A 24,862-nucleotide genomic window follows, 5' to 3' on the forward strand; every position below is an offset into this window, starting at 1 on the left:
AAGTGTCCATTCCCTCAGACAGCTGAGAACAGAAATATGCAGAGAGTAGTAAGCTAACTTGGGCCTCATATTCCAGCCAGCAAGTCATGCCTGGTTTGTTCTTTGCTAGCAGAACACATGGTTGGATCCCTCCTTTTTATTACAGAAGGATCCCAGCAGCACCTAACAAGCTGGTCACCTCTGATTTCCTGGAGGTTCATACATCATGATGATGATGACGATGATGAAGAAGAAGAAGATGATAGTTGCTCTGTGCTCAGTACTTTATGCGACTGGTCTCATAGCTACACATTTCCATTTAATAGAGGAAGAAACTGAAGTCCAGAGAAATTAAGTGTCTCACTCAAAGCTACATGGGTAAAAGGAGCAGATTCAGAGCTAGACTTTATTTTTTTTGACCCCCAAACATCAACTCTATGAGGCATTCTAGTTAGAAACAATGGCCAGGCTTCTTTTTTGTCTTTGCATATCTTATTAGGTGTGTTTGTCTTTAGAGACTGCTCATTTTATGGATAAAAGGATTAAGTCTGGACAGGAGCATTGACCTGCTCAGAATTATACTTCTGAGAAGAGATGGAAATAGAACTGGAGCTATCCTTGCTGGCCAGTTTTGAGGTTCTGGCTTTACTTTTTACACGACAGATAAAATACTGGGGTAAGGTTAGTTCCATGAGTCTCACTGGACTCCTTGTGTGCTCAAGCTGTGTCTGGGACATTTGGATGGGAACAGAATGGATGATGTGTGTGGGGGGGTTACTAGTGGAGAAGCCCTGGTATTGGGAACTAGCTAACCTGTATCCTGTCTCTTTCTCTCCCTCATATGTGTAGATATCTCTTACGGGGAACACACTCTGTACCCAAGTGGGCACTTCTTCTTTCATTTGCTTCTTTACTTGTCTCCAAGTTAACAACAATCTTGATTGTTTTTCTTCCCCACATTTTCTAGGCCTCTCAAATGATTGTGTCCTATGATGAGCATGACGTCAACAACACATTCAAATTTGGGGTCATTTATCAGAAAGCCAGGCAGGTAAGCACCATGACTCCATATTGATCACTGTGTCCTATGGTTTCTCACTGAGGACTCCTTATCTTTCTATCCACAGGGCAGGAGTCCTGAACTATATTCTTAAACAATCTAAATATAACTGTCACATTTAAGTATGAATTGGACTGGCAATGGCAGGATCTTCAAGGAAGGCTACTTTTTACAAAAAGGTCTGCAAGTCTTTTAAATGGTAGTGTAGTTTTTAAACTGTAGAATCTGATTCTTCCTGGTTATCTTAGTAAAAATCTTATTCGTCCTGGTTATCTCAGCGTATATTTATCTATGGGCTGTCAGTCACTAGAAAAAGTAAATTAAGTCAAGGGATCAGATAGTAGCTTATGCTTAAGAGAGTAGCTTATGCTTAAATTACTTTCAAATTCTCCCATTCTCTCAGCCAGGAATTAGCTTTTTCTCCCCAAACTTCAGTGGTGTGCTGGAGCCAATTGTGTGCATCTCCCTAACTCTGCATTTACTGACATCATATTAGTGGCTTGAAATCAGCCATGGAAGTATTTATACTATGAAAATTGACAAACCGCAGTTTCTGTTTCCTGCTTTATAGAGCCAGTTGTTAGAGCCATTTGTTAAAGAATTTATCAGCACATCACAGCTTCCCTCCTCTGCCTCTTGTAGTACTCTATTTACAAATTAAGCCTTGGAGTTAGCTGACCAAAATAATATTTCTCTAAAAAGGATATGCATAGGAAAGGAGAAGTCAAATTATCATTATGTATAGATGACATAATCCTTTATATAGAAGACCCAAAAAACTCCACCAAAAGGTTCCTAGAATCAATAACCAAATTCAGCAATATAGTAGGATATAAAATCAGCACACAAAAATCAATAGTGTTCCTGTATACCAATAATGAACTCACAGAAAAATAAATTAGGAAAACAAGACTATTCACAATAACATCAAGAAAAATTAAGTACATAAGAATTAACCTAACCTTGGGCCGGGGATTTAGTTCAGTGGTTCCACCGCCTGCCTCGCAAGCTAAGGACACGAGTTCAATCCCCAGTAGCAAAAAACAAAACAAAACAAAGAATTAACCTAACCAAGGAAGTGAAAGATCTCTATAACAAAAACTATAGTACTATGAAAAAGGAGATCAAAGAGGACATGGTAAAATGGAAAGCTGTCCCCATTCCTGGATAAGAAGAGCCAGCATTGTCAAAATGACTATACTACCGAAACTAAAGGTAGATTTAATGCAGTCCAAATAAAAATACCAACAGCATTCCTCACAGAACTAGAAAAGCTATCCTAAAATTTATACGGAACCAGAAGCGACCCAGAATAGCAAAAGTAATCATGGAGAACAAAAAGCAGGAGACAGGATCACAATCCCAGATTTCAGGTTACACTACAAGGCTACAGTGATAAAAAACAGCATGGTACTGGCACAAAAACAGACATGCAATCAATGGAACTGAATAGAAGATGAAGAAACAACCCCAGGCACATGAAGTCATCTGATCTCTGACAAAGGAGCCAAAAGCATATGCTGGAGGAAAGATAGCCTCTTTAGCAGATAGTGCCAGGAAGCTGGTTATACACACAGAGAAGATTGAATCTAGATCCATATCTATCACCATGTACCAAAATAAAATAAAAGTGGATCAAAGACATAAATATTAAAACAGAAACAATCTGCTGAGAAATAGGTAAAACTCTTGAAGACATAGGCATAAGAAAAGACTTTAAGTAGAATTCCAGTTGCACAAGAAATAGCATCAAGAATCAACAAATGGAGTTATATCAAATTAAAAAGCTTCCACATAGTAAAGGAAACAATCAATAGAGGGAAGAGACAACCTACAGAATGAGAGAAAATTTTTACTAGCTATTCCTCTAACAGAGGACTAATACCTAGAATATACAAAGAACTCAAAAGAATCAGACCACTTAAAATGAAAGACCTAATCAAAAATTCAGCAACTGAAATAAATAGACACTTCTCAGAAGTACAAATGGCCAATAAATACATGAAAAAATACTCAACATCTCTGGCCATCAGAGAAATGCAACATCTTACTCCAGAAAGAATGGCTACCATCAAAAAATCAAACAATAACAGATGCTGGTGAGTCTGTGGGAAGAAAGGAACTCTTCTACATTGTTAGTAGTTAATGTAAACTTGGACAACCACTATGCAAAACAGGAGATTCCTCAAAAAATGAAAACCAGAAATTCCATTCAATCCATCTATTCTCCTTCTTAGTTATCTTCCCAGAAGAGTTAAACATCATACCACAATGATACATGCAAGCACGTTTATAACAGTACTACTTTTGATAGCTAAATCTTGGAACTGGCCTATATATCCAATAGCAGATTAATGGATAAAGAAAATGTGATATTTATACACAGTGGAGCACTATGCCGCCTCAAAAAAAGGATAAATTTGAGTCATATTTAGGGAAATGGGTGCATCTTGAGACCATAATGTTATGTGAAATAAATCAGACACACAGGCTTAAATATTGCATAACTTCTCTTATATAAAAAACTCAAAGGGCAAATAATTTGAAAAACAAAGTAAAAGATAGGCAGTAGGAAACAGGGAGAAAGATCTTTTGCAAATGGGAAGGAGATCTAGAGATGGAGGAGGTTGTAAGGATGGGAGGGAAAGGGAAATAAAAAGAATTAAGATTTATTAAGTATATTTACCTACTCCCATCAACGAATGTAAACGTCATGTACTACAAACATATACTAATAAAAATATATAAGAAACAAAATAATGTTTCTCAAAGTGTGATTCCATGAGATATTTATCTAACAAGGTATTCTGTGAGCAGATGACTCAGGAGAGGGGTGTTGGTTACGTAGGAACATTTTAAAGCCTTCTAAGAAGCCCCAAAGTGAACAACACCTGTTTATAGTTTCGTTGAACTCAGTGTTTTTTATTTATTTGACTGTGAACTTCCCATCTTCCCGATCTCTTTTCCACCACGAACACTAACATCTTAGCAGAGTGGTCAGCCAAACACATTCATGTCTTCTCACCCAGGTGCTATGAGAAGAATCTTCCACACCCATTTCATCTCTGTATTATCCAAGAGCCTAGCATAGCGACTTTGTATGAATACACTCAGCTGTTATGAGAACTAATGAAGGAATGGAAATTTTTGCCCTGCTAATGACAGGTTACTAGTGTTGTCCAATATTATCTGTGTTTTCCTTCTTCATGACAGTGTCTTTCTTGACTAGATAATAGCTGCTTTTCTTGTCCAAAGATATTAGACCACAAGGGGCACACATGTGCTGAAAGGCACTCTAATTACGTGAAGAGTTTAGGATCTGAAAGACCAACACTGAATAGATCTTATAATTTAAGGGAGATTATTCAGATAGTCACTCTAATTATTTTCACATATTACATTTTGATTTTGTACAGCTTGGCTGATATAACCCCTCCTGATTAAAGTTCTTTGCTTGTGAAATTTACCAAAGCAGATCTTCTAAGGTGATTACAATCCAGTGTTCCAGCAAAGTTACAATTACTGAGCCTTAACCATCCAAGTCTGAGAATCTGTGTGTTGTTTATGTACCTGATGCTCCTGTGGGGGGAAAAGCTAGAGAGATAAAATTCTTTTCTAGAAAAAACTGTGCAGATTATTGTTTTGCTGCAAACCTACAACTGGGGGACATTTAATAGAAATATTTGTTCATAAAAGCCCTATGCTGGTCTTTGGATATAAATAAGCCTCACCTAACCCTCTAGTTTGTCATGTACTGGGTTAGGCACTGTGGGGGATACAGTGATGACTAAGACCCCCCCCCCCCGAATGCATGGTCAGATCTAAGACCTGTATAAAAATAATGAGAAAGCTAATAATTCTAGGCTGGGTGTGAATCCTGGAGAAGAGGTACACACCTCAGAACATAGACTGGATTGTTTTCCTAGTGGAAGATGCAGACTGCAGCTCTCCCACACTTACACCTCATGACCTGGGGAAGACAGGATGCTTGGCTAGAACTGCTTGTGAAATTTACCAATGGCTTATGAATTGCAGTGGCTTCATGGCATGCTAAGGACCAGGGATCAGTGAACTTTTTCTGTAAAGGGCCAGATAGATTTTTTTTGACTTTGTGTGCATTGATTATCACAACCACTTTTCTTTGCCTTTGTAGTGCAAAAGCAGCCACAGGCAGTATGTTAATGAGTTGGCCTGACTGTGCTGCAATAAATATTTATAAAAAACCCAGCAGGCCAGATAACCATGGGCCATAGTTTGCAGACCCCCAGGAGAAAGCAGTGTTTTCTGAACTTGAGGGATCCACAGCCAACATTCAAGATCTGTGTCATAATGTTTGTTCCACCATAGGGCACTGGTAGCATTTTTTTTTTGGTGATACTGGGGATCAAACTCAGGACCTTGCACTTGCTAGGCAGGCATGGTGCCACTGAGCTACATCCCTGGCCCCCAAACTGGTATCAATTTTTGTCACACTTATACTATTAACTACTACCTTCTTTATAAAGTTTTGTAAAAGTGTATTTATTTAACTAATTTAGTTTACTTCACTGGTGATGGAAACCAGGGCTTCATGCATACTAGCCAAGTACTCTACCTCTGAGCCCCATCCCGCAGTCCCTAGTGCATTTATTTTTAAAGGAAATTCTGAATTACTCCTTTAACTCAGTATCATTTGCCACAAAATGAAGCTAATTCTAAAAAAAAAAAATTATTAAAAACCAAAGTAAAGCTATGGAAATCTACTAGATTTTGTTGCTTGTTGAAGGGTTGGAACCTGAGGTCTGCTCTTGTTATAAAGCAGGCATAAGTGGGGCTGGGAATGCAGCTCAGCAGTAGAGTGCCCTTTCAGCACCAGTGATGCCCAGGGTTCAATCTCCAGCATGGGAAGAAAATAAATAAATAAGGCATTAGGAGCCTTTCAAATAATCTCCTATTGGAAACTTTGTATGATTGGATGAACTGGAGTATTTCTGTGTGCATCCATTCATTTCAGCCCATGGATTTTTGCAGATCATTCATGTGTTTGTAAAGCCTTTAACTAGTTGCAGATTCTGCTACTGTGGGGTGAGCTTGTTGATTAGACAGGATGATCAGTATTTTAAGTCTACCAGTGTTTGCATAGCTTGCCACTGTTTTCAGCTTACTGTTCTATTTTAATTGTTAAACTTTCTAGTTTTAGGTGTTTGTAGATTCACACATAGTTTTAAGCAATAATACAGAGAGATCTCATGTACCTTTTACCTACTTCCTCCCCAAGGTCATGTCTTACAAAACTGTAGCACAATAGTGATACAATCCACAGATACTCAGATTTTCTTAGTTTACAATGTACTTTTCATTCTATGTCATTTTATCCATGTATAGGCTCCATAATCAAGAAAGAAGAATTCTACCACCACAAGGCTTTCTTGTATTTTCCTTTGATAACCTCCTTGATTCCCTCCTGTTCACCCTTCCTCACTCTAGTCCTCAGCCCTTGGCAAACATTAATGTTATCCAACTTCAAAAACTTTGTTTCAAGGGCCGGGGATTTAGCTCAGTGGTTCTACTGCCTGCCTCACAAGTGCAAGGACCTGGGTTCAATCCCCGGTACCAAAAACAAAACAAAACAAAAACTGTGTTTCAAAATGTTATGTAACTGGAATTGTGTAATATATAACCTTTTGGGATGCTTTTTCTGTTCAGAAGATTCATCCACATTTGCGGCACTAGTTACTTTTTATTGCTGAGTAGTATTCCATCATAGGGCTGTACCAGTTTGTTTAACCATTTATTCATTGAAGAACATATGGCTTGTTTCCAGTTTGGGGATATTATTAAAAAAGCTATTGCTAACATTTGTATGGAGGTTTTGGTTTTATTTAGGTGTTTATTTCTCTGGGATAAATGTCTAGCAGCACAAGTGCTGGTTCTATGGTAATTATATGTATAATCTTGTAAGAAATTGCCAAAGTCTTTTCTTCAGTGGTTATTCCCACAGTCAGTTTAACAGTGATCCAGTTTCTCTTCATCCTTGCCAGCTTGGGGTTATCAATACTTTTTTAATTTAAGCCATTCTGTTAGATGTGTAGTGATATTTCATTATGGTTTTAATTTGCATTTCTTTAATTGCAAATGATGTTGAACATCTTTTCATATGCTTATTAGCCATCTCTATATCTTCTTAGGTAAAATGTCTGTTCATGTCTTTTGACCATATCCTAATTAAATTTTTTCCTTGCTGTTCTAAATATTTTTAATAATTGCTTTGTTGAGGTATCTATAATTCTCATACCATGAAATTGTCAGTTGTATGTGAATGGTATCTCCATAAAGTGGTTTGTAGTGAAATCACACAGTGGTACAATAATAACTATGTAATTCCAGAACATCTCCATCATTCCCCAAAGAAACTTCCACCAGTCACTCTCCTTTATCTCCTGGAAACTACTTTATCTTCTGGAAACTACTCATCTGGTTTCTCTCTCTGTAGTTTGTCTATTCTGGATCTCTTACAAGTGCAAGCATATAATATAGGATCTTTTGTTTCTGGCTTCTTTTACTTAACTGTTTTCGGAGTTGTATCATGTATCAGCATTTCATTTCTTATTTATGGTCAAATATTCCATTGTACAAATATATCACATTTTAAAAATCCATTCACCAATTGATGGATATTTGGGGTTGTTTCCACTTTGGGTCTATTATGCAGAGTGCTGCTGCTAATAACATTCATGTGTAGATTTTTTTTGGTACTGGGGATTGAACTCGGGACCTTGCACTTGCAAGGCAGGTGCCAGAACCACTGAGCTAAATCCCTGGACCATGTGCAGATTTTTGTGTGGACAGTTGTTTTAATTTCTCCTGCGTATATACCTAAAAGTGGAATTACTGGGTCCTGTGGAAACTCTGTGTTTAGCCTTTTAATGAACTGCTGAACTGTTTTCCAAAGTAGCCATACCATTTTACATATCCATAAGCCATGTGTGGAAGTTCTGGTTTCTCCACCTTCTCACCAGCACTTGTTATTGTCTTTCTTTTTTATTACGACCATCCTAGTGGGTGTGAAGTGAAGTCTCACTGTGGTTTTGGGGGTTTACTAATGTTTTGTTGGAAGTCCAACTGTCAATTCTTCATTTATGGATTATGTTTTTGACATTAAGTCTTTAAGAGTGCTTTGCTTCAGCTGTGCCTTTGGCACTGACCTTTGCTCAAACAGGCCTCTTCAGTGATCCCTGAGGACCCAACTCTATTGAGTGATTCACCATTAGCCTTTCTTTCAATTGAGGTCAGCTATGGTGAATGGATTGGGAGACAGGGAAAAAGGAAGAAAAGGATCATATATCTGGACAACTCCATTTCTTTCCTTGGCACCAACAAGGTGTGTTCTAATTCCTGCACCATTCCTATTTCTTTTTCAGACACTAGAGGAGGAACTATTTTGGAACAATGAAGAGAGCCCAGCTTTCAAGGAGTTCTTGGACCTGCTGGGGGACACAATCACACTGCAGGACTTTAAAGGGTGAGTTTTAGCCAAGGGATGGCTGCAGCTCCATGGATGAGACCCTAAGAGCAAGGGCCAGGGCAGACAGCTCAGTCCTCACAAAGAGAGCTTGTGAGAGTTAAAAACACATACATGGAACACGGGACTGTTTTTCAGTGTCTGCTCAGTACTCCCTTACTGGGATTCCTAAAGAATCAGTGGTCCAGGGGATAATCCCGTGTGGCAGATTGTCTGAAAGACATTGACATTGACGTGATGAGATTTCTCCACCTGAGATTTGCGTTCCTAATTACATTTGGCTCAGATTGAAAGTGAAATGAATCCATCTTCTCTACCACTCACCAGCCGGGCAAAAGAGAACCATGTGTAGTTTGGAAGGAAGTGACCTAATTTAGGTAATATACAAGGAATGGGTAATTAAGAGTTCATGCAAATCTAAAACCCCACAGGCAGGAATTCATACAACAGTCTGTTTTCCTTTAGGTGGGGAGAAAGATAGAATTTGGGACTGGAGGAAAAAAGAGTGGAGAAAATGAGAGAATATTGGGGTGATTGCTTAGAAGACTGTGGCTCTTGATTTTATTTCAGATTGGCCAGCCCTAGGTGGCTGGCTCATGGCTGCCATCTCTAGAATTCTCACCTCTCTCCTTCCCAACTTTGGAAGCCAAAATAACAGGAGTTAACATTAAGTGTAAAAGTACCTAACTCAGCTGGGCATGGCGGTGTACACCTACAACCCCGACAGTCTAGAAGGCTAAGGCAAGAGGACTGAAAGTTTGAGTCCACCCTTGGTGACTTAGTGAGACCTTGTATCAAAAGGGGTGGGGGGCATGGGGAATAGCTCAGTGTGAAGTCCTTGGCTTCAATCCCCAGTACTGTGAAAAAAAGAAAAGTACCTGACCCAATTGCCTGGCATGCAGTAGGTGTATAGTAATTGCTTTCCTCCTCTGCTTCCTTCTCTCTCCTGCTTCCTTGTCCTTTATCTTCTCCTGTCTTCCTCCATCTTCTTGTCTCTTCCAACTTACCACTGTTGTCTAGTCAATCAGACCTGAGTTAAAATCACTGCTCTGCTGCTTATCACTCAAGAATTTTGGACAAGTGACTTTACCTTAGCCAGGCTCAGCTTTCTCATCTGTAAAAAAGGAGATAAAAGATAATAATAAAAGATAATGTCACACATGGCCACAACCAAGGTCCTGTGCCGACTCAGGGCCAGAAGCAGGAGTAGAACCTGGAGTGCTTGCTGCCCATCCCACATCCTTTGTGCCATGCTGGGCTGAGCGTACTTTGGGCATGTATTAAGTGCTGAAGTTCTGACATCCCAGGTTCATCTTATTTCAGTTATTTTTCTTTTTTTTGCAGTACTGGGGATTGAACCCAGGGCTTCCCATATGCTAGGCAAGTGCTCTAGTGCCGAGCTACATCACCAGCCCTTTTAAATTTTATTTTGAAATAGGATCTCACTAAGTTGCGTAGATTGGCTTCAAACTTGCCATTCTTCTGCTTTAGCCTCTTGACTGTCTGGGATTATGGGTGTGTGATGCCATCCTGGTTTATTTCATTTTCTGGAAGGAATCTGCATCTGCCTCCTCTTGCCCTTGCTGAGGAATGTGGTGTGGAGCTGGTGGCTCTGTTTCTGTAAAGGCAGAAAGGACAGACCCTGGAGGCCTGGCCAGTTCTTCCATGCTTTTATTTCCTGCCTTCGAGGAGGCACCTCCCTCCATATCCCCTCCTCAGTGCTGCTACCGTTGGGCCTCCACATCAGGGACTAGCTGGGTGGAAGCAAAGCCTCTGTCACCTTCCCTGCCTGCCTCCAGATATCCCTCTGGGGCTCCCGAGTGTCCGGCAGAGTGACTGGTTGCTCTGGCTCTGGACTCGACTTGGATATGGCCTTACAGAGAGCAAATGCCTGTGTCCAGCCTTGTCACTGTCAACTGGAAAGGCACTTGTCTGTAATTGTGGATGGAAAGCCACATGACTGGAAAGCCACATGACTGGTAGTATGGAGGGGACACAGCCGAGGCTTGAGATCGAGGTTCTTCCTTTGACTTTTAAATACCAGCTTCATCGTTAGGGCACCAGGGCCGGTCTACTCAGAGCCATTTTCCTGCTTTCCCTATCTTGTGCTCTTGTCTGCTCTCAGCTCTGCCCCTTTCTCTCATCCACCTGCCTGCCATACATCCTTAGAGAAGGCAGTACCACGTTGCCCACTTCACCTCACTCTTTCTCTCCCCAGTTTCCGAGGAGGCCTGGATGTGACCCACGGACAGACAGGGGTGGAGTCAGTGTACACGACATTTCGAGACCGGGAGATCATGTTTCACGTCTCCACAAAGCTGCCCTTCACTGAGGGCGATATCCAGCAGGTAACTTGGTTGGGGGTGTTTTGGGAGCCTGGGGCATGGCAGGTGCAGTGGCCTAGTGCAGGATGGAGTGGGGACTGAGCAGGAAACTGGGTTATTCCCACTTTGACCCAGGGGAAACTGCAGCCCAGGGTGAGCAGTTAAAACACCCTTGAGGGCATGGGCAAGGGTCTGCGGTGTAGCATTGGCCTAGCCTGCTTGAGGCTCTGAGTTCTACCCTCAGTACCAAAAGAATAAAACCCTTCTTAAGGTTTCCCAGTTGACTAGGGGCTGAGCTGGGACTGATCTTGGGGTCATGAGCACATAGGGTGATGGTCAGGGTACATGACAGGGTCTGTGGATGGAGGCTTGAAGCCACTGAGCATTTAGGGCTGTGTGACTCTGAGCAAATTGGTTATCCTGTGGCCTCATTTTTCCTGTCTGTAGAGTGGGGATATTAGTACTTGTGTCAGCACCTGTCAGAAGTTTCTGAATATAGGGCTTCTACAGTGATGAGTGACACGTGGCTGGTTTCTGTATAACAGCTGTTCCCTGTCCAGCCCACTAGTCATTTTGCCTCTCTGCTGGTAAAGTGCTGTGCAGCTCTTACGGCACGGGGATCTCCCCACCCCCACGTGGCCGGTTTGTCACAGCCTCATCTCTCCCAGAGCCTGCCTGTCAGCAGGAATCCAGCCTGCCCCTGACTCGAGGACCCCGGGTGAGACCTGTGTCTCCAGCATTGTCTGCTTTCTCCCATGTTTGCTGTTCTCTAGCCTCACATCATGCTTACCCCTGGGCAGGGCCAGGCTCTTCTGAAACCTGAAGTTGATCCTGGTAGCTTCAACACTGCCTGCCCCACCTTGCTTTTTGTCCCTTTCCTGTCTCTGGGAAAACAAGAGGGCAGATGGGCCTTTGCCCAAACTGGGACCTATTTGTTTCTGGAGACTGGAGAGGGAGCAGAGGCATAAAACTAAACATAATGGCTGGCTTCTTAGGAAAAAAGGAAATTGGCAAACAAGATTATGATTTGGCTCTCGAATAACTACTGAATGTCCTAGAAACAAATGGGAGCAGGATTGCTTTTGTAGCCCAAAGTGGGTTTTCTCTCAGTGGCTCATCTTTATTTTTTGTCACCTCACAGTCCCCCTTATCTGCTCCCCCAGCATGTGGCTTGTTCTCTCTGGGCCACTTCAGCCTGACCTATGTTAATTGGGAAGTACAGAGCTTGACTTTGGGCAGGGACTGAATAAACATTTGCTTTCTCTTCCTAAGAAATAGGAGGATGTGTGTGCAGTAAGTGAGACAGTCCTCATAAAAGGTGCCCAGCACAGTGCTTACTGTACAGCAAGTGCTCAGTATATGAGAAACTCAACAGGAAAGAGCCAAGCCTAGGGCCTACTTGCAGTAGGTGCTTAATAAAGGAACAAATGCATGGGCAGGAAGCCACTAGGACCTGGTGTAAAGAAGGGCTTTAAATTTGAAATCATGCCTGTGATCAGAATCACCTGGTTCCCTGTACATATGAGGTGCTTGGTGTCTGAGGTTATGGGCAAAAGCTCCTGGCACTGCTTGGGATAGTGCGTCTCCAACCTGTCTCCTCCCAGTCAGGTGACATGATCGTTTCTAAGCATGGCTCTTCTGTCCTCTAATGGAATGATCCACTCCCTGACCTCATCCCTGCTCATCTCTATTTCCCTCAGACGTCCGTATCCTCTTCCAGGAAGACTTTGGAGTTGCTCTGATTTTGCCCTCCTCTCTATCCCTAGAGCCGCCAGGCAGTTCATGTGTAGCAGCTGACTTAGCGCTGGCTGGCTGGTAGCTTTGTTAGTGTTCTCAGGTGACTCTTCCTGTGTTTGTGTTCCTCCCAGATCAATTACAGGAACTCCCAGGGCAAGACCCAGTTCATCTTTTAAATATTCTCTCCAGGTTTTGAGTCAGGGCTCCACACACTGTTGAACTCAGTAACATGCTCACTAGCTGCTGCCTAACAACTTGGGCATCATCCCCCTTTTTTCTTTCTTGGTGGTGTCCAAGGATTGAAAGAAGCAGCTCCCTGGAGAGCTAGGTCGCAGAGTTCCAGGGTTTATATTTAAAGGTAAAATAATGGTGAATTTCCTGTGTAGATCTTTTCTATTTTCGGGATATTCCTAACTGGATTGTAATAATAGAACATTTTTTGGTAGCTCCAGCGAAAGAGACACATTGGGAATGACATTGTGGCCATCATCTTCCAAGAAGAAAACACTCCATTTGTCCCAGATATGATTGCCTCCAATTTCTTACATGCCTACATAGTTGTGCAAGTTGAGAGCCCAGGCACAGAGATTCCATCCTACAAGGTAAGGAGAAGGCCCTGTTGGAGGAAGTTGTGGGCCTAGATACCTTCCTGCACCTTGTGTGGTAGCAAAGGGCACTAGTTGTCAACAGTATTGGAGTTCCCATGAATTGTCAGGTTCCTGGGATTTGGAGCTAGACTCTTGGTGAAAACACCTTCCAAGGTTGTCTCATCCATCCTGCAGTGCCTCCGGGCTTGGTAGTATCTACATCAAGGGTCCAGAAGTACTGGGAGTCATATTTGGAATCTGAGGATGGCATGTGCTAGAGTAAGGCAGATTGGTAGGACAGAAAGAAGAGAGAGTGGAGAGGAAAGTCAGGAAAGGGGAGAGGAGGAAGGGTAGTAGGAAACAAAGGGAAGTGCTTATGGTGCAAAGAGGGGTGGGGGCCTGGCAGATCCTGGCCCCAGGCAAGTCTTCTGGTCTGGCTGTTCTGGAAAAATGATCAGTGGGGCATCAGTGAGGCAAGGATGCAAGGCCTGTGTTACTGTCCTGACCAGTGAGTTTCAGTTTTTCTTCCTAAGACATGTAGGAAAAAATTGACTGGAATGGAAAATAGCGATTAATAAAGGCTGAGAAGAGTGTTGGAAAGGGAGGGTGGATAAAATGAAATCAGATTTACTCAGTGCATGGTGACTACCTGTGTGGAAACATCACACAGAAAGAACCCCAGTAATATGTATAATAACACAGGTGTTTCTCTTAAAAAGAAATATAAATGGGGGGATATATGTAGAATAAGTTAGATAATTTGCACAAAGTGCTCAGCAGATGGACTCACAGTCCTCACTAGTTCTGATGAGCTAGAGCCAGAGCAGCCTCCTGTCCTGCAAGTGCCCACCAGCTCATTCCTTCTCTCTCTCTCTCTCTCTCTCTGTCTCTCTCTTTTTTGGTACCACGGATCAAACTTGAGACCTTGTGCTTTCGAGGCAGGTGGTGGAACCACTGAGCTAAATCCCCAGCCTATCCAGCCCATTCCTAATGCTTGCTTCCTAACCTTCCCTTTCTCTTCTCCACGAGGGGCAACCCTGGGCTTTGGGGCATGAGGGGCTTTGGGGCAGCAGATTTTCTGTGTCACTGTGGTTTGAGGGACAGGGAACCAAGGGAAATATGCTGAGGCAGGGTTTGTAGGTGAATATTAAGTAGTCTCTAGCCCCTTAAAGTAGGTACCAAATGGCAAATTTCTGTGCTTCTTTGTGTTTCCTGGGTAGACAGGCCAGAGATCAAATTCTCAAAAGGCTTCCTGGTCCACAAACTATTGGGAACTACCATTCTATGAGTCTATGAGAGAAGAGAAATGAACCTGTCATTGATAATGGGAGACAAGGAAGCCTGGAAATATTTCTTGGATAATCACTTAGGCCCAGGCTAATTCCTGGGGTTCTCTGAGCAGTAGTACTTAATGGCCATTTTCAAATATCCATTTTGGTATTGTTTGGTTATCTTACTCTTACATGAGTACAAACCTAGACGTTTTCAGTACAAAATTCACATCAACTTTTAAATGCAAGACTTAACAAAAACAAAAAAATCCCAATAAATCCCTTCTGTTGAGGTGAGCTGATTTCTTTGCATACACATCTTTGTGTCCCTCTGGCATCAAACAGTCTTAGGGGGTCACCTGATTGGGCTAAAGTGGGCATTCACTTCATGGCTGTTTGGTTAATTTGTTGGTGGAAGTGGCAAGTTTCCTCATCCAGTACCTCCCAGGTTCCATACACCATGCTGGGAAACAACAAAATGACACACACAATTTACCTATAGGGCCTCGCTGACCCCAGACAAGGGACAAAGGAGCCAGCCACTGGAAAGCACAAATAGTCACCTTAACAGTATATATAGGAGCTACCAAGAAGGAGCCCTGAAGTAAAGTGGGCTGATAGGAGGACTCTTGGACCATGCCATGCAGTCGTCTGCTTGGCTCATCTGCTGATAGAATGAGGGCTCGTATGCACATTTAGTATTTGCTTTTTATTCCTTAGAGGAAATAGATCTCAGCTAACTGGGTTCTGTACTTTCCCAGGAGTTTAGCAGAGGGCTGCACCCATTTAGAGAAATAGCAGTGGTCCAGAAAGCCCTACTCATTTCCAGCTTTGGTGCTGAAAATGTAGTCTTCCAAACCACAGCCTGGAGTCCAGGGCAAAGTACGGTCCTGAGAGAGGTATTGGGGAGCACTAAAGCAGGGCTGGCTCCTCAGGACTGGGATCTTGGCCTTGCACACCACCTGTCAGGCGGGCACCCAGGTGGGATTGGAGCCTGAGAGACAGAGGGCAGAGCGGGAGACCAGCCTTCAAAGGCACCCCCCAGAGTGCCCCACCTCAGCAGTACTAGTGATTTGAAGACTGTGAGAAGGATCTGGTTAAATCCTTCAGGGATCCTGGTGAAAGAGAACCTTAGCTGACCCCTTCAGGCTTAGGGGGTAGGATTTCCCCAGGGCCTGAGCAATGCCCAGGAAGCTTCTACTAAGGTCAGTGAACAACAGGAAAGAAAAGGAGGGAAGGATGAGGGTGGAATGTGTAGTGAAGGGCCCTAAACAGCCTGGTCCTAGCCCTACCTCTGTCCTTCTGTGACTCTGGGCCAATTCCTTCCCTCCCTGGGCCTCAGTTTCTATCCTTTCAAAATGAGGAAGTTGGCCTAGATTACCCGTGAGCTCCTTCCAGCCTGACATCCTGCTGGGGGGAAGGAGGAGTTGAGACAGAGAGTGTGTGTGTATGTGTGGATTGTGAAGTGGTTTGAGGGCAGTGCTGGATTTTTAGGTGCCCTTTACTAGATGCAGATTAGCAGGGAAAGTAAAAAGGCACTGGGTGATGGGGACTCCCCCTTGCTTGAGCCAGGTACTGTGTTAGAAGCACAGTCTTTTTGAATCCTCTCAGGCCTGGTGAGCCCTGCTGTTATAGGGAGAACACTGAGGGTGAGAGCTTAGGTCGTGTAAGGCCTGAGGCCACAGAGCCAGGGGTCTGTGGAGTTAGAATTCCTGCCCAGATCTGCCCTTGGCACTATCGGAGCAGGTGGGAAACTGGTTGCACAAACCCAGGCGTGCAGGAAATGTCACATTGGATTATTTTTCAGGTAGGAATTTAGTCCCCATCTGGCCAGATTAGAAGAAAATTTCAGTTTGTCCATCATTAGGACTCCTCCTTCCCCATCTTGGGTTATCACCCTGCCCTGTTCCTGAGGTCCTTCCAAGGGTTCAGGAATCTTCTATGAAGCAGACCCCTGGGGGAGGGCTTGCTCTCTTCCCACCATGACTTAGCTGTTGCTTGGACAACCCTCCATGGTCTTCTAACATAACGTGGCAGGCCACACCAGGCTTGGGGACTTGGTCAGGTTTCTAGCATTCAGGTCCCCCATCTCCTAGGTACTTCCTCAGGGCCCCATGCCCACATTCCTTCTGCTTTCCAGTCATGAAGATGATCTCCCTGAGAGCACCTGCTGCCAACACTCCTCAGAGCCCTTACTAGATTTAGAAACAGGAAGATAGGGGGCTGTGTTCAGGCAACTTCTGCTTTCAGGAGCAACCCGAACATCCCCAAAAGGAAGGAACAAAGGCCTGGCTGCCTCATTGGAGTGCGGTCAGAAAGGGAAACAGGACAAGGATAAAAGATGAATGGATATCACCAGGAGGGTGTTGGCCCCAGGCCCCTGCATTTCTGATGGGCTGCTGCAGTGGGATTTTCTGGCCAGAAGACTTGTGTGGATTTAAGTGTACATCTGAAGCCACTTACCCTGTTGGCACAGATCACTGTAATGCAGGCTTCAGAAGGAAGAGGGTGGGTGGGGGAAACAGCTGGGCGCATTTCTGTCCTTTGTCTCAGGTGTCCCAGATGCCTGTGGTCACTGCTGCTTAGCAGCCCACCCCACCCCCAGTTTTGGCTCCATGGATAGAATTCTTGCCATGGGCCCTCAGTGCACAGTGGGTGGTGGCAGGGAACTGCATTCAGCAGCTGGAGCCCAGCCAGAAATCATGTCAGCCAACACACACCATTTCCTGAGTCGGCACTGCAATCTTGCTGTGTAGACAGCCTCGAGCTAGGGGAGAGAAAGGCTGTATTGACTGACTCTCTCCGGCTTCCTCCCCTCTGGACCCTGGCAGGCCCTTTCCTTGGCTCTGCTCTGGGCTGCCTGCTTACCCGGTCTGGCGGGCTCTCTTCCTTGACCCACTTTACAGGGCAGGGAAGATGGCAGCAGGCCAGGGCCCAGTCACGTCAGCAGCTGCTGGAAGAAGGGAGCGGGCAGCCTCATAGAAGCCTGCAGCCTCATAGACTAGGAACAGGTGAAACCCGGGCGCCTCCATGCAGAGAGGAGGTGAGGTGTGCAAAGAGGAGGGCCTGCTCCTGGCCCCGGTGACCCCCGTGCAGAGCACCTGAATGCTCTCACTCCATAGTTCAGTCATGCTGCCCCCAGCCTGGATGCCTTCCACCCTAAAACCCTAGTCCAGACCCTGGAGCTCTGTTTGTTCAAGCCTGAGCCAGATTGACCAACCCTGTATGTGGGATGAGGCCTCTGGACACTGGTCCCCTGGCTGTGCAAAAGCTCCAAGGAACCCAAAGTTTCCTATGCAATAAGTATTTACTTTTTAAACACCAGAAGTGTCTGTGTGTGGCCAGGTTCAGGAGTCAGTGTGGTAGGGAAAGAACCCCAGAGCTGGGACAGGAGAGGTCAGGATTCTCTGTTCCTTTCTGTGGCTAATCACCTTCATGACTTTGAGGGGCTCACTCCATGTCTCTGGGCATCTGTTTCCTCATCCATAAGATAAGGGTAATCATAATCTTGTGCCTTCTCTGTGAGATTAACATCACGATCACACGAGGTAATAAGATAACATCCCCTTGGGCACATGCTCTGTGTTATCAGGGTCCTGGCTGCTGGTCAGCATCTTGCCTAACTTACTTCTGGCCTTTAGGAGGGCAGAGGAGAGGATACACATGGCTCCACACCGTCCAGCCCCACTTCTAGGGGCAGTGGCTCAGGGCCTGTGCTGGTGATGCTCACAGAAGTGTTTTACTTGTATTCTGGGAAGGGGGTGGGGGAGCAGGTGGATAAATTTGCTACAAGAATGGCTCTTTCCTTCTGACCTATATGTGACTGTTTTGTTCAGGTCTCTGTCACTGCTCGAGAAGATGTGCCTGCCTTCGGTCCCCCTCTGCCCAACCCCCCTGTTTTCCAGAAGGTAAGAAACTCTTCTACTCCTCTCCCAAGACCATAAGTTTCCATACTTGAGTGCAGTGTTGGGCTGGGGCAAAATCTGGGCTGGGAACATCAGGGAAGCCTTTTTGCAGATTCTAGGGGAATGTCTTTACTTCTGTGTCTCCCTACCTTTCCTCATGCTGCCAGTCTGGCCCAACAGAATGCCACAGTGGAGGGGTGTTTGATGCTGGGTTACCTTCCTGCTAAAGGAAAGGTTTTAATGCTATGCCCCTTTGTGAAGCCTTGGGCAAGCACTTCCTCCAGTTATGGAAGTGCCACTATGGAGGAGGGATTTCCCAGGACCAGGGAAGCTTGCTTCCATGTTGACATATTAGCAGACGGGCCTGGTCTGGGCTAGAAATAAGCACATGGCAAGGTCTGCGCCCAGACCTTCTTTCTGTTATCTTGTTGCTGTGGCTGAGGTCTTCATGGCTACAATGGAGGGTGGGGGAGTTCTGGGCCATTTTATCTGTTGCAGGGCCCGGAGTTCAGGGAGTTTCTGCTCACCAAGCTCACCAATGCGGAGAATGCTTGCTGCAAGTCGGACAAGTTTGCCAAGCTGGAGGTGAGAGCATGAGTGTTCAAGGTCTTCTTCCAGGCTGCTCTAACCAGCCTCCCTTGGGGCAGGGTCTCACCTTAGGGCTTGTTGCGGGGAGGACTTTGCCCCTGTAAACCCTTGGCCCTGTGTTGATCATGGGAACTCTTTCATCTTGTGGAAACTCCTTCTAGACTCCAGGTCTAGCCAGCCATTCACCAGTCATTCATTGAGTACCTACTATGTGCCAGGTCTTGTTCTGTTCCCTAGGATATAGGGATAAGCAAGATAATAGAGTTCCTAGGCTAGTGGAGGGGACCTTATTGCAGATACAGTTTAATATGGCGTTCCAGCTCTGGGCCATGATGGAGCTAGCACTGCTCAGAGGATAGTATCTGCTTCTGCCTGGGAAGGGGAGACTGAACAGTCTATTTAGGGAAGGCTTCCTGGAGGGGATGGCTTATGAGCTGCTGAATTTCGATGTCCAGTGGTTTTTAGGAAGAAAGAGTGGGGGAAGGTTATTCCAGGCATGGCAATAGCATGAGTAAAGGCCAGTCAGAGTCAGAGTGTGACTCCACGAGGGAGCTCCCAAGGGCCTGGTGTGGCCTGACAGAAGGCTTCTCAGGGGGCTGGAGTGGTAGAAGCTCAGCTGTAGATGGCAGTTAGTGCAGATCAGGAAGGCCTGTAAGTTGAAGGTCATTGGTGCTGTAAAGTTCTTAGGCAAGACACTATTTGATTTGCATGCTAGAGGGCTTACTCAGCAGTGGAGAGGACAGGTTGAAGGGGAAGAAAAGCAGGAAGGGTAGCCAGTTAGAAGCACTTAACAGGTGCCCAAGAGAGATGATGAAGGCTTACATGAGGAAATGATTTAGATATGATGGACCCCTGGGGGTAAGTGTGGGGACAAATGGGATTCCAGGACAGCTCTGGTGACCTGGAGATGGCTGGGAGACAGTTTTGTTAGGACCTGCTTCTCTGAGGTGCCTGCCAAGGCCCAGCTGCTGCAATGGCTCTTGTTGGTATGTGTGAATGGCGACCCCTGGAGGCTGCATGTATTGCTTTGGGCAGAAATCTGGTTGGAAAAGATGTGGATGTGGAGCTTGGGCAAAGAATGGGGGCGTATCTTCCTAGGGCAAAGCCATGTGAGTGGTGGAATGGCCGAGGGAGAAGGGGCAAAAGGACTAGAGCAGAGGGCTGAGCATAGAGCATTTGCATTAACAGCAGCATTTGTGAGCATGAAGCCCAGTCTCGCTCTGGCTTCACACTGTGCCAGGGATGCGGTATCAGAAGAGCAGCCCTCAGGCCTCAAGGAGGAGGCATAGCTCTGCTGTCAGGACCAGCTTTTCCACTTGTATCCTTTTTCTTTCCAGGACCGGACCAGGGCCGCCCTCCTGGACAACCTTCATGATGAGCTGCACATGCACACACAGGCCATGCTAGGACTGGGCCCCGAGGAGGACAAGTTTGAGAATGGGGGTCACGGGGGCTTTCTGGAGTCTTTTAAGGTATGGATATAGTGGTAATGGGGGGTTGCTGTGTCAGGGAGGGGTGGGACAAAGAAGGGAAGTGATCTGAGGTCCCTGAGATCCCAAGCCTAGAACCCAGGGCCAGTCCTAGGTGACAGGACTAGTAGGAACATCCCAGGTATTTGGAGAGGGCAGGGTGGTCTGGCACCATGAGAGGTTAGAGCAGCCAACAGTATCTCTAGCACCCTCTACCTCCCTCCTTCTAGCCTGAGACTCTGAGAAGTAGGGATAGGCACTGGTGAGAGAGGAACCAGTATGTCACTGCTGTCACCTGCCTCCTTCTCTGCTGGGGTGGACTCCAGGTAAGGGTGGCAGGAGCAGGGACACAAGCCCTGGGGGCTTCTTGGAAGCTCATATGGGATGCTGCAGTGATTTGTCCCACCTGGAAAGGACCTGGAGACCTGGCTGGGTAGGTGGGATAGAGTCCCAGCAAGTCCTTTTGGGCTTTGCAAAGGGACTGAAGAAAGCAGTGAGCTCCTTGTCTCTGGAAGTATTCAAGTGGAGCCTGGACAGTGACAGAACTGGTGTGGGAGACATTGTTTGTCGTGTGCTGGCTTAGTACTTGTTGGTCCACACTGCACATATATCCAGCATCTGATCTGAACCTGGCAGTTGGCTGGATGGTTATTTCTTGTTATTTCCACTAAAACATGCAGGAACAGGCTGAGAGAGGCCACAGGACTTCTCAAGACCTTACGCCTTGGAGGTAGAGCCTTGTTTCAAATACAGGTTGGCTGATTCTTAGCTCAAAGTTCTCTGGATTGCTCATCTGAGAGTGGTTAATCAGGCTACCATGTGGGGCCCATAGTGATTAGGGTTAGGTTTAGATCTTCCTGATTTCAAATCCCAGTTCTGCAGGGTGCTGGACAAGGTCTTTAAAGCCTCTAAGTTACAGTTTTCTTGCTAATGACACCAGGATGATAAATTTGGCCTCTGTCACAGAGTTGTGAGAATTCATTGAAATAATGCCAGGAGAGTACATATTGCCTGCAATGCAGTGAATGCCCCACAGTATTAGCTGTTATTGAATAAAGTGAGAGCTTACACATTATCCTGTTTTAAATAAATCTCCCAACTATCCTCAGTGCCCTGTGGGGAAGGCTGTTACTATGGGTATAATACTCTTGGTATAATAATTCAGTCTTGCTTTTAATGATTACGGGCATAGTTTTAGATGTGAAGAAGCTAAGACTCAGACTAAATAGTTTGTCCCCAGTCACCCTGGAGACAGAGTTGAATTCAGGTCTCCCAGATTCCAGAGCTTGTGCTGTTAACAGCTATTTGATAACCCCTCCCAGTTTCCGACTTGAAGATCCCACCCGTGTTGGCCTGGGCCTAGGCAGGCCTGGGGTCAGTCCCTCATTGCCCAGATGGATGGGTATAGCTTGTTGGCCTCCCTGGAGCCAGCTGCTAAGATTCCTTGTGGGGGTGGGAGGGGGAGCTGCTTGTCCAGACTGGTGGGAGATTCCTGGGGCATCTGTTCTAGTCCTGATAGACAGTGGCAACCAGGGTGAAACAGGAGAAATCTTGGGGGATCAAAATGCAAGAGGGATGAAGGAGAAAAGGAATATGGGAGGATAGCCCAGCTGAGAGAGGGTTAAATAGAAGACCTGGTAATAGGAAAATGGGCATGGGTGTAGGGGAGGCAGACAAGCAGGACCACTTAGAGGCCTTCAAGGCTTTGGACTCTTCTGGAGGCTCCACCTCTCCTCACATGAAGCATATCAACATCCCATATCTTACAGCAAATGTAATTTGTATGAAAATACCAGAGCTGAGCTGCAGTTGACTAGCTCACATAAAGATGTTCTTTGTACACACTTAATGAAGCATTTATTGCTTTTGAGTTTTGCAGGTTTCTTTTTGTATTTCAAAATTAACAATGTTTTTTTTCAGGTTTCAAATATTTTCACAACTCGGAGAAGCTTCTAAGTTATGGATACTCTGTCCATAATGTCCAGGAGATGAGATATTCCAGCTAAATATAGGTGGCAGGTCTAAAGGACAGCAGCCGGAAACCATTTTGTCCAGTCCCCTGTGTCTGGTAGGAGTGGCAGTTGATCTATGTTTGACTCCAGAGTGTCTGACATAAACTCCAAAAGGGATTTCCTAGAGAGGAGTTGCTTCAAGACGTTTTCATGACTCATCTTTGAGCCAATAATCCAGGGAATTCTTCTGTTCAACCCTAAATCCTCACAACTGTAGGTTGAAGACAGACCTGTTTCTCCATTTGCTGCCACATCTGCCTCTAAGGTCGTGCTGTGGGGGCTGGAGGGGACTGTCAGTCAGTCACACAGAGCAAGCCATCTTAGCTCTAATGATTATAATCAGCTTTTTTCTCCTCCCAGCTGGGGAATGCACATTCTCTTGCCCCATCCTTTTCAATATTGCTTTCACGTTTCCTATGTGGAGAGGCCTGAGCTGGAGGCAGGCCAGGCTCTGGCCCAGCTCAAGAAGCCATCTCTAGTTTTGTCTTTTCTTCTCGGGTGTCGTGCATAGAGCTACGGCATCAGAGTTATTGGTATTCCTCATATGGTTCACCAAGACATGCACAGGATTCCTCTTAAAGTGGTGCCTGAAATGATTCTAGGAAGAAAACTTGTGCTTTTTATCTCCTTCCTGTCAAAGGCCTCATCTCACAGGCAACTGGGCAGATAACTGAGAATTCTCAGCTGAAAGCCGTTGCAGCCGTCCATTCCCTCTCCTCTCTTGAGACTGGCCTTCCCCATCCTAGGGGCCCGTAACGCTTTGTGCCCCAAGAAACAGGCCTTCTGGGTGCCTAAGTTTTGCTGCCTGGTGCCTCATGTCACACGGAGTACTTCCTCACGTTTCATTTCAGTTCCAGTGACTGTAATTGGAGATTTTCCTCCATAACACACAGACCTGTTGGTTTGCCTACATCTAGACCTGCTTTTCTCAAAGTGAGCTACTTGGAGGGATTTGCAGGAACCTGCCAGTTCTACCAATACCTTTAAAGTTTGCATTTTCCTTAGATGATAATCTTAAAAAATATATAGATTTCCAATGATAAAGTCTAAACTTCAGCAGTGATGACTCACAATTAAAGGGTATTTGTGTGGGACAAGTAGATAAAGTACAAAGTCAGCGTTGCAAATGGAGCCCATGGTGTGTGTGTGTGGGTCTGTGGATGACTTCTTGGGAGTTTTGTTTATAAAGGAGCTGTAAATCACTCATCTTTGAAAGGTGTTGATCTCTAGACTATTGTTCTGAAATGCCATTCTCAGCCCCTGCCAGCTGTTCACCAAGTTTTTACTGATCTGTAATGAAACATGACAGACAATACATGTTGTATCCATGTAATATGGGCATAAAGTGCATGTGTACTGTGTTTTTAGAAACACTGAAGTTGCTCAGCTCTGCACTGACCTCATTGTACAGGAGTGGGAATGGAGAACAAGGACAAGGACAAGGACAGGGAAGACAGAAGGGGACCACAGCAAGCAGGATCATTTTTCCCAGCCTTTGAGGGACTCTGATAGTTAATGTGTTGGTCTGACCTGACCCCTAGTGGCAGGAGAGGCCACAGACATCCCTGGCAGGCAGGGGAAGCCCAAGCAGTGCCTGTGATGGTGGATAGAGCCCAGCAGGTTGGGCAGAATCCCTAGCCTTTGGCATCTTTGCTCCCTCCTTTTCTTCCAGAGACAGGAAGTTATAGTTCTAGGATGGCCCTGCTGCCTCTGGGGACGGAGTGAGGGATAGTTCAGGCCTTGTGCTTTGTGCCGCTCAGCTCACCGTTTACACCCATGGTCTGTGTGAGTACAGCGATCACCTTCTGTCTCATATTTGCCCTGCTAGAGCACCGGATCTCAGAGTTCTCCCAGATTGAGAAGCTCAGTAGGCAGAAAATTCACATCTTTGACTCCAAGAGCCCCTACCTCTGGTACTTGCCTGATTCAGATAGGCATGTCCCCTTTGGTGTTCATCTCCTTGATTTTTCTCCCTTGAGTTTGTTAAATTGAGATGACTCAGAAACCCACTTGTATGGAGATGAGTAGTGTGGTTGACAAGGAATTACTCCCTTTGTGGTACTAACTGGTGCTCAAACTTGGGGCGGAGATGAAGTGACATGTGTAGGTAATGAGAAAGCAGTGCCATCTCCCTCGCCTCACCCCCTCAAAGGAGCGCTTATTCAAAGGCAAGCAGTGAGCTGTGCTGAGGGCTGGGAGACCATAGTGACTGAGGGAGGGTGATGGAGCCAGAGACGATAAGCTAGAAGGTCCGCAGAGTCTCAGGACAGCAAGGGACAGTCACATGAAATAATTGAATAGACTGGCTCAAGAGGTCTAGAAATTTGGTGAGATTACAGCTTGGTGCACAGAAGAAGGTGTGATTTGCCAGGGAGAGACAAGGGACTGAGAGGGACAGTCCGTGTGGCCACTGGAGCCCTCCTAAAGCC

General features: G+C 45.4%; 1 protein-coding gene across 22 annotated transcripts in view; it reads left to right on the top strand.

Annotated features, from left to right (window-relative positions):
• Positions 1-24,862, top strand: part of Rap1gap2 (RAP1 GTPase activating protein 2) — a 251,824-nt gene that overhangs the window by 204,744 nt on the left and 22,218 nt on the right. For all 22 annotated transcript variants that reach the window (XM_087191600.1, XM_087191611.1, XM_021238357.2 and 19 more), the window contains 7 exons: positions 947-1,030; positions 8,440-8,540; positions 10,759-10,888; positions 13,048-13,203; positions 18,296-18,367; positions 18,863-18,949; positions 20,290-20,424. In XM_087191600.1, coding sequence (XP_087047726.1) covers positions 947-1,030; positions 8,440-8,540; positions 10,759-10,888; positions 13,048-13,203; positions 18,296-18,367; positions 18,863-18,949; positions 20,290-20,424 — 765 coding nt within the window. The remainder of the gene's footprint in view (positions 1-946; positions 1,031-8,439; positions 8,541-10,758; positions 10,889-13,047; positions 13,204-18,295; positions 18,368-18,862; positions 18,950-20,289; positions 20,425-24,862) is intronic.

This window comes from Heterocephalus glaber, unplaced genomic scaffold (assembly GCF_053883595.1).
Source record: "Heterocephalus glaber isolate CG9 unplaced genomic scaffold, H.glaber_assembly_v1.0 deba00001564, whole genome shotgun sequence".
NCBI lineage: Eukaryota > Metazoa > Chordata > Mammalia > Rodentia > Bathyergidae > Heterocephalus > Heterocephalus glaber.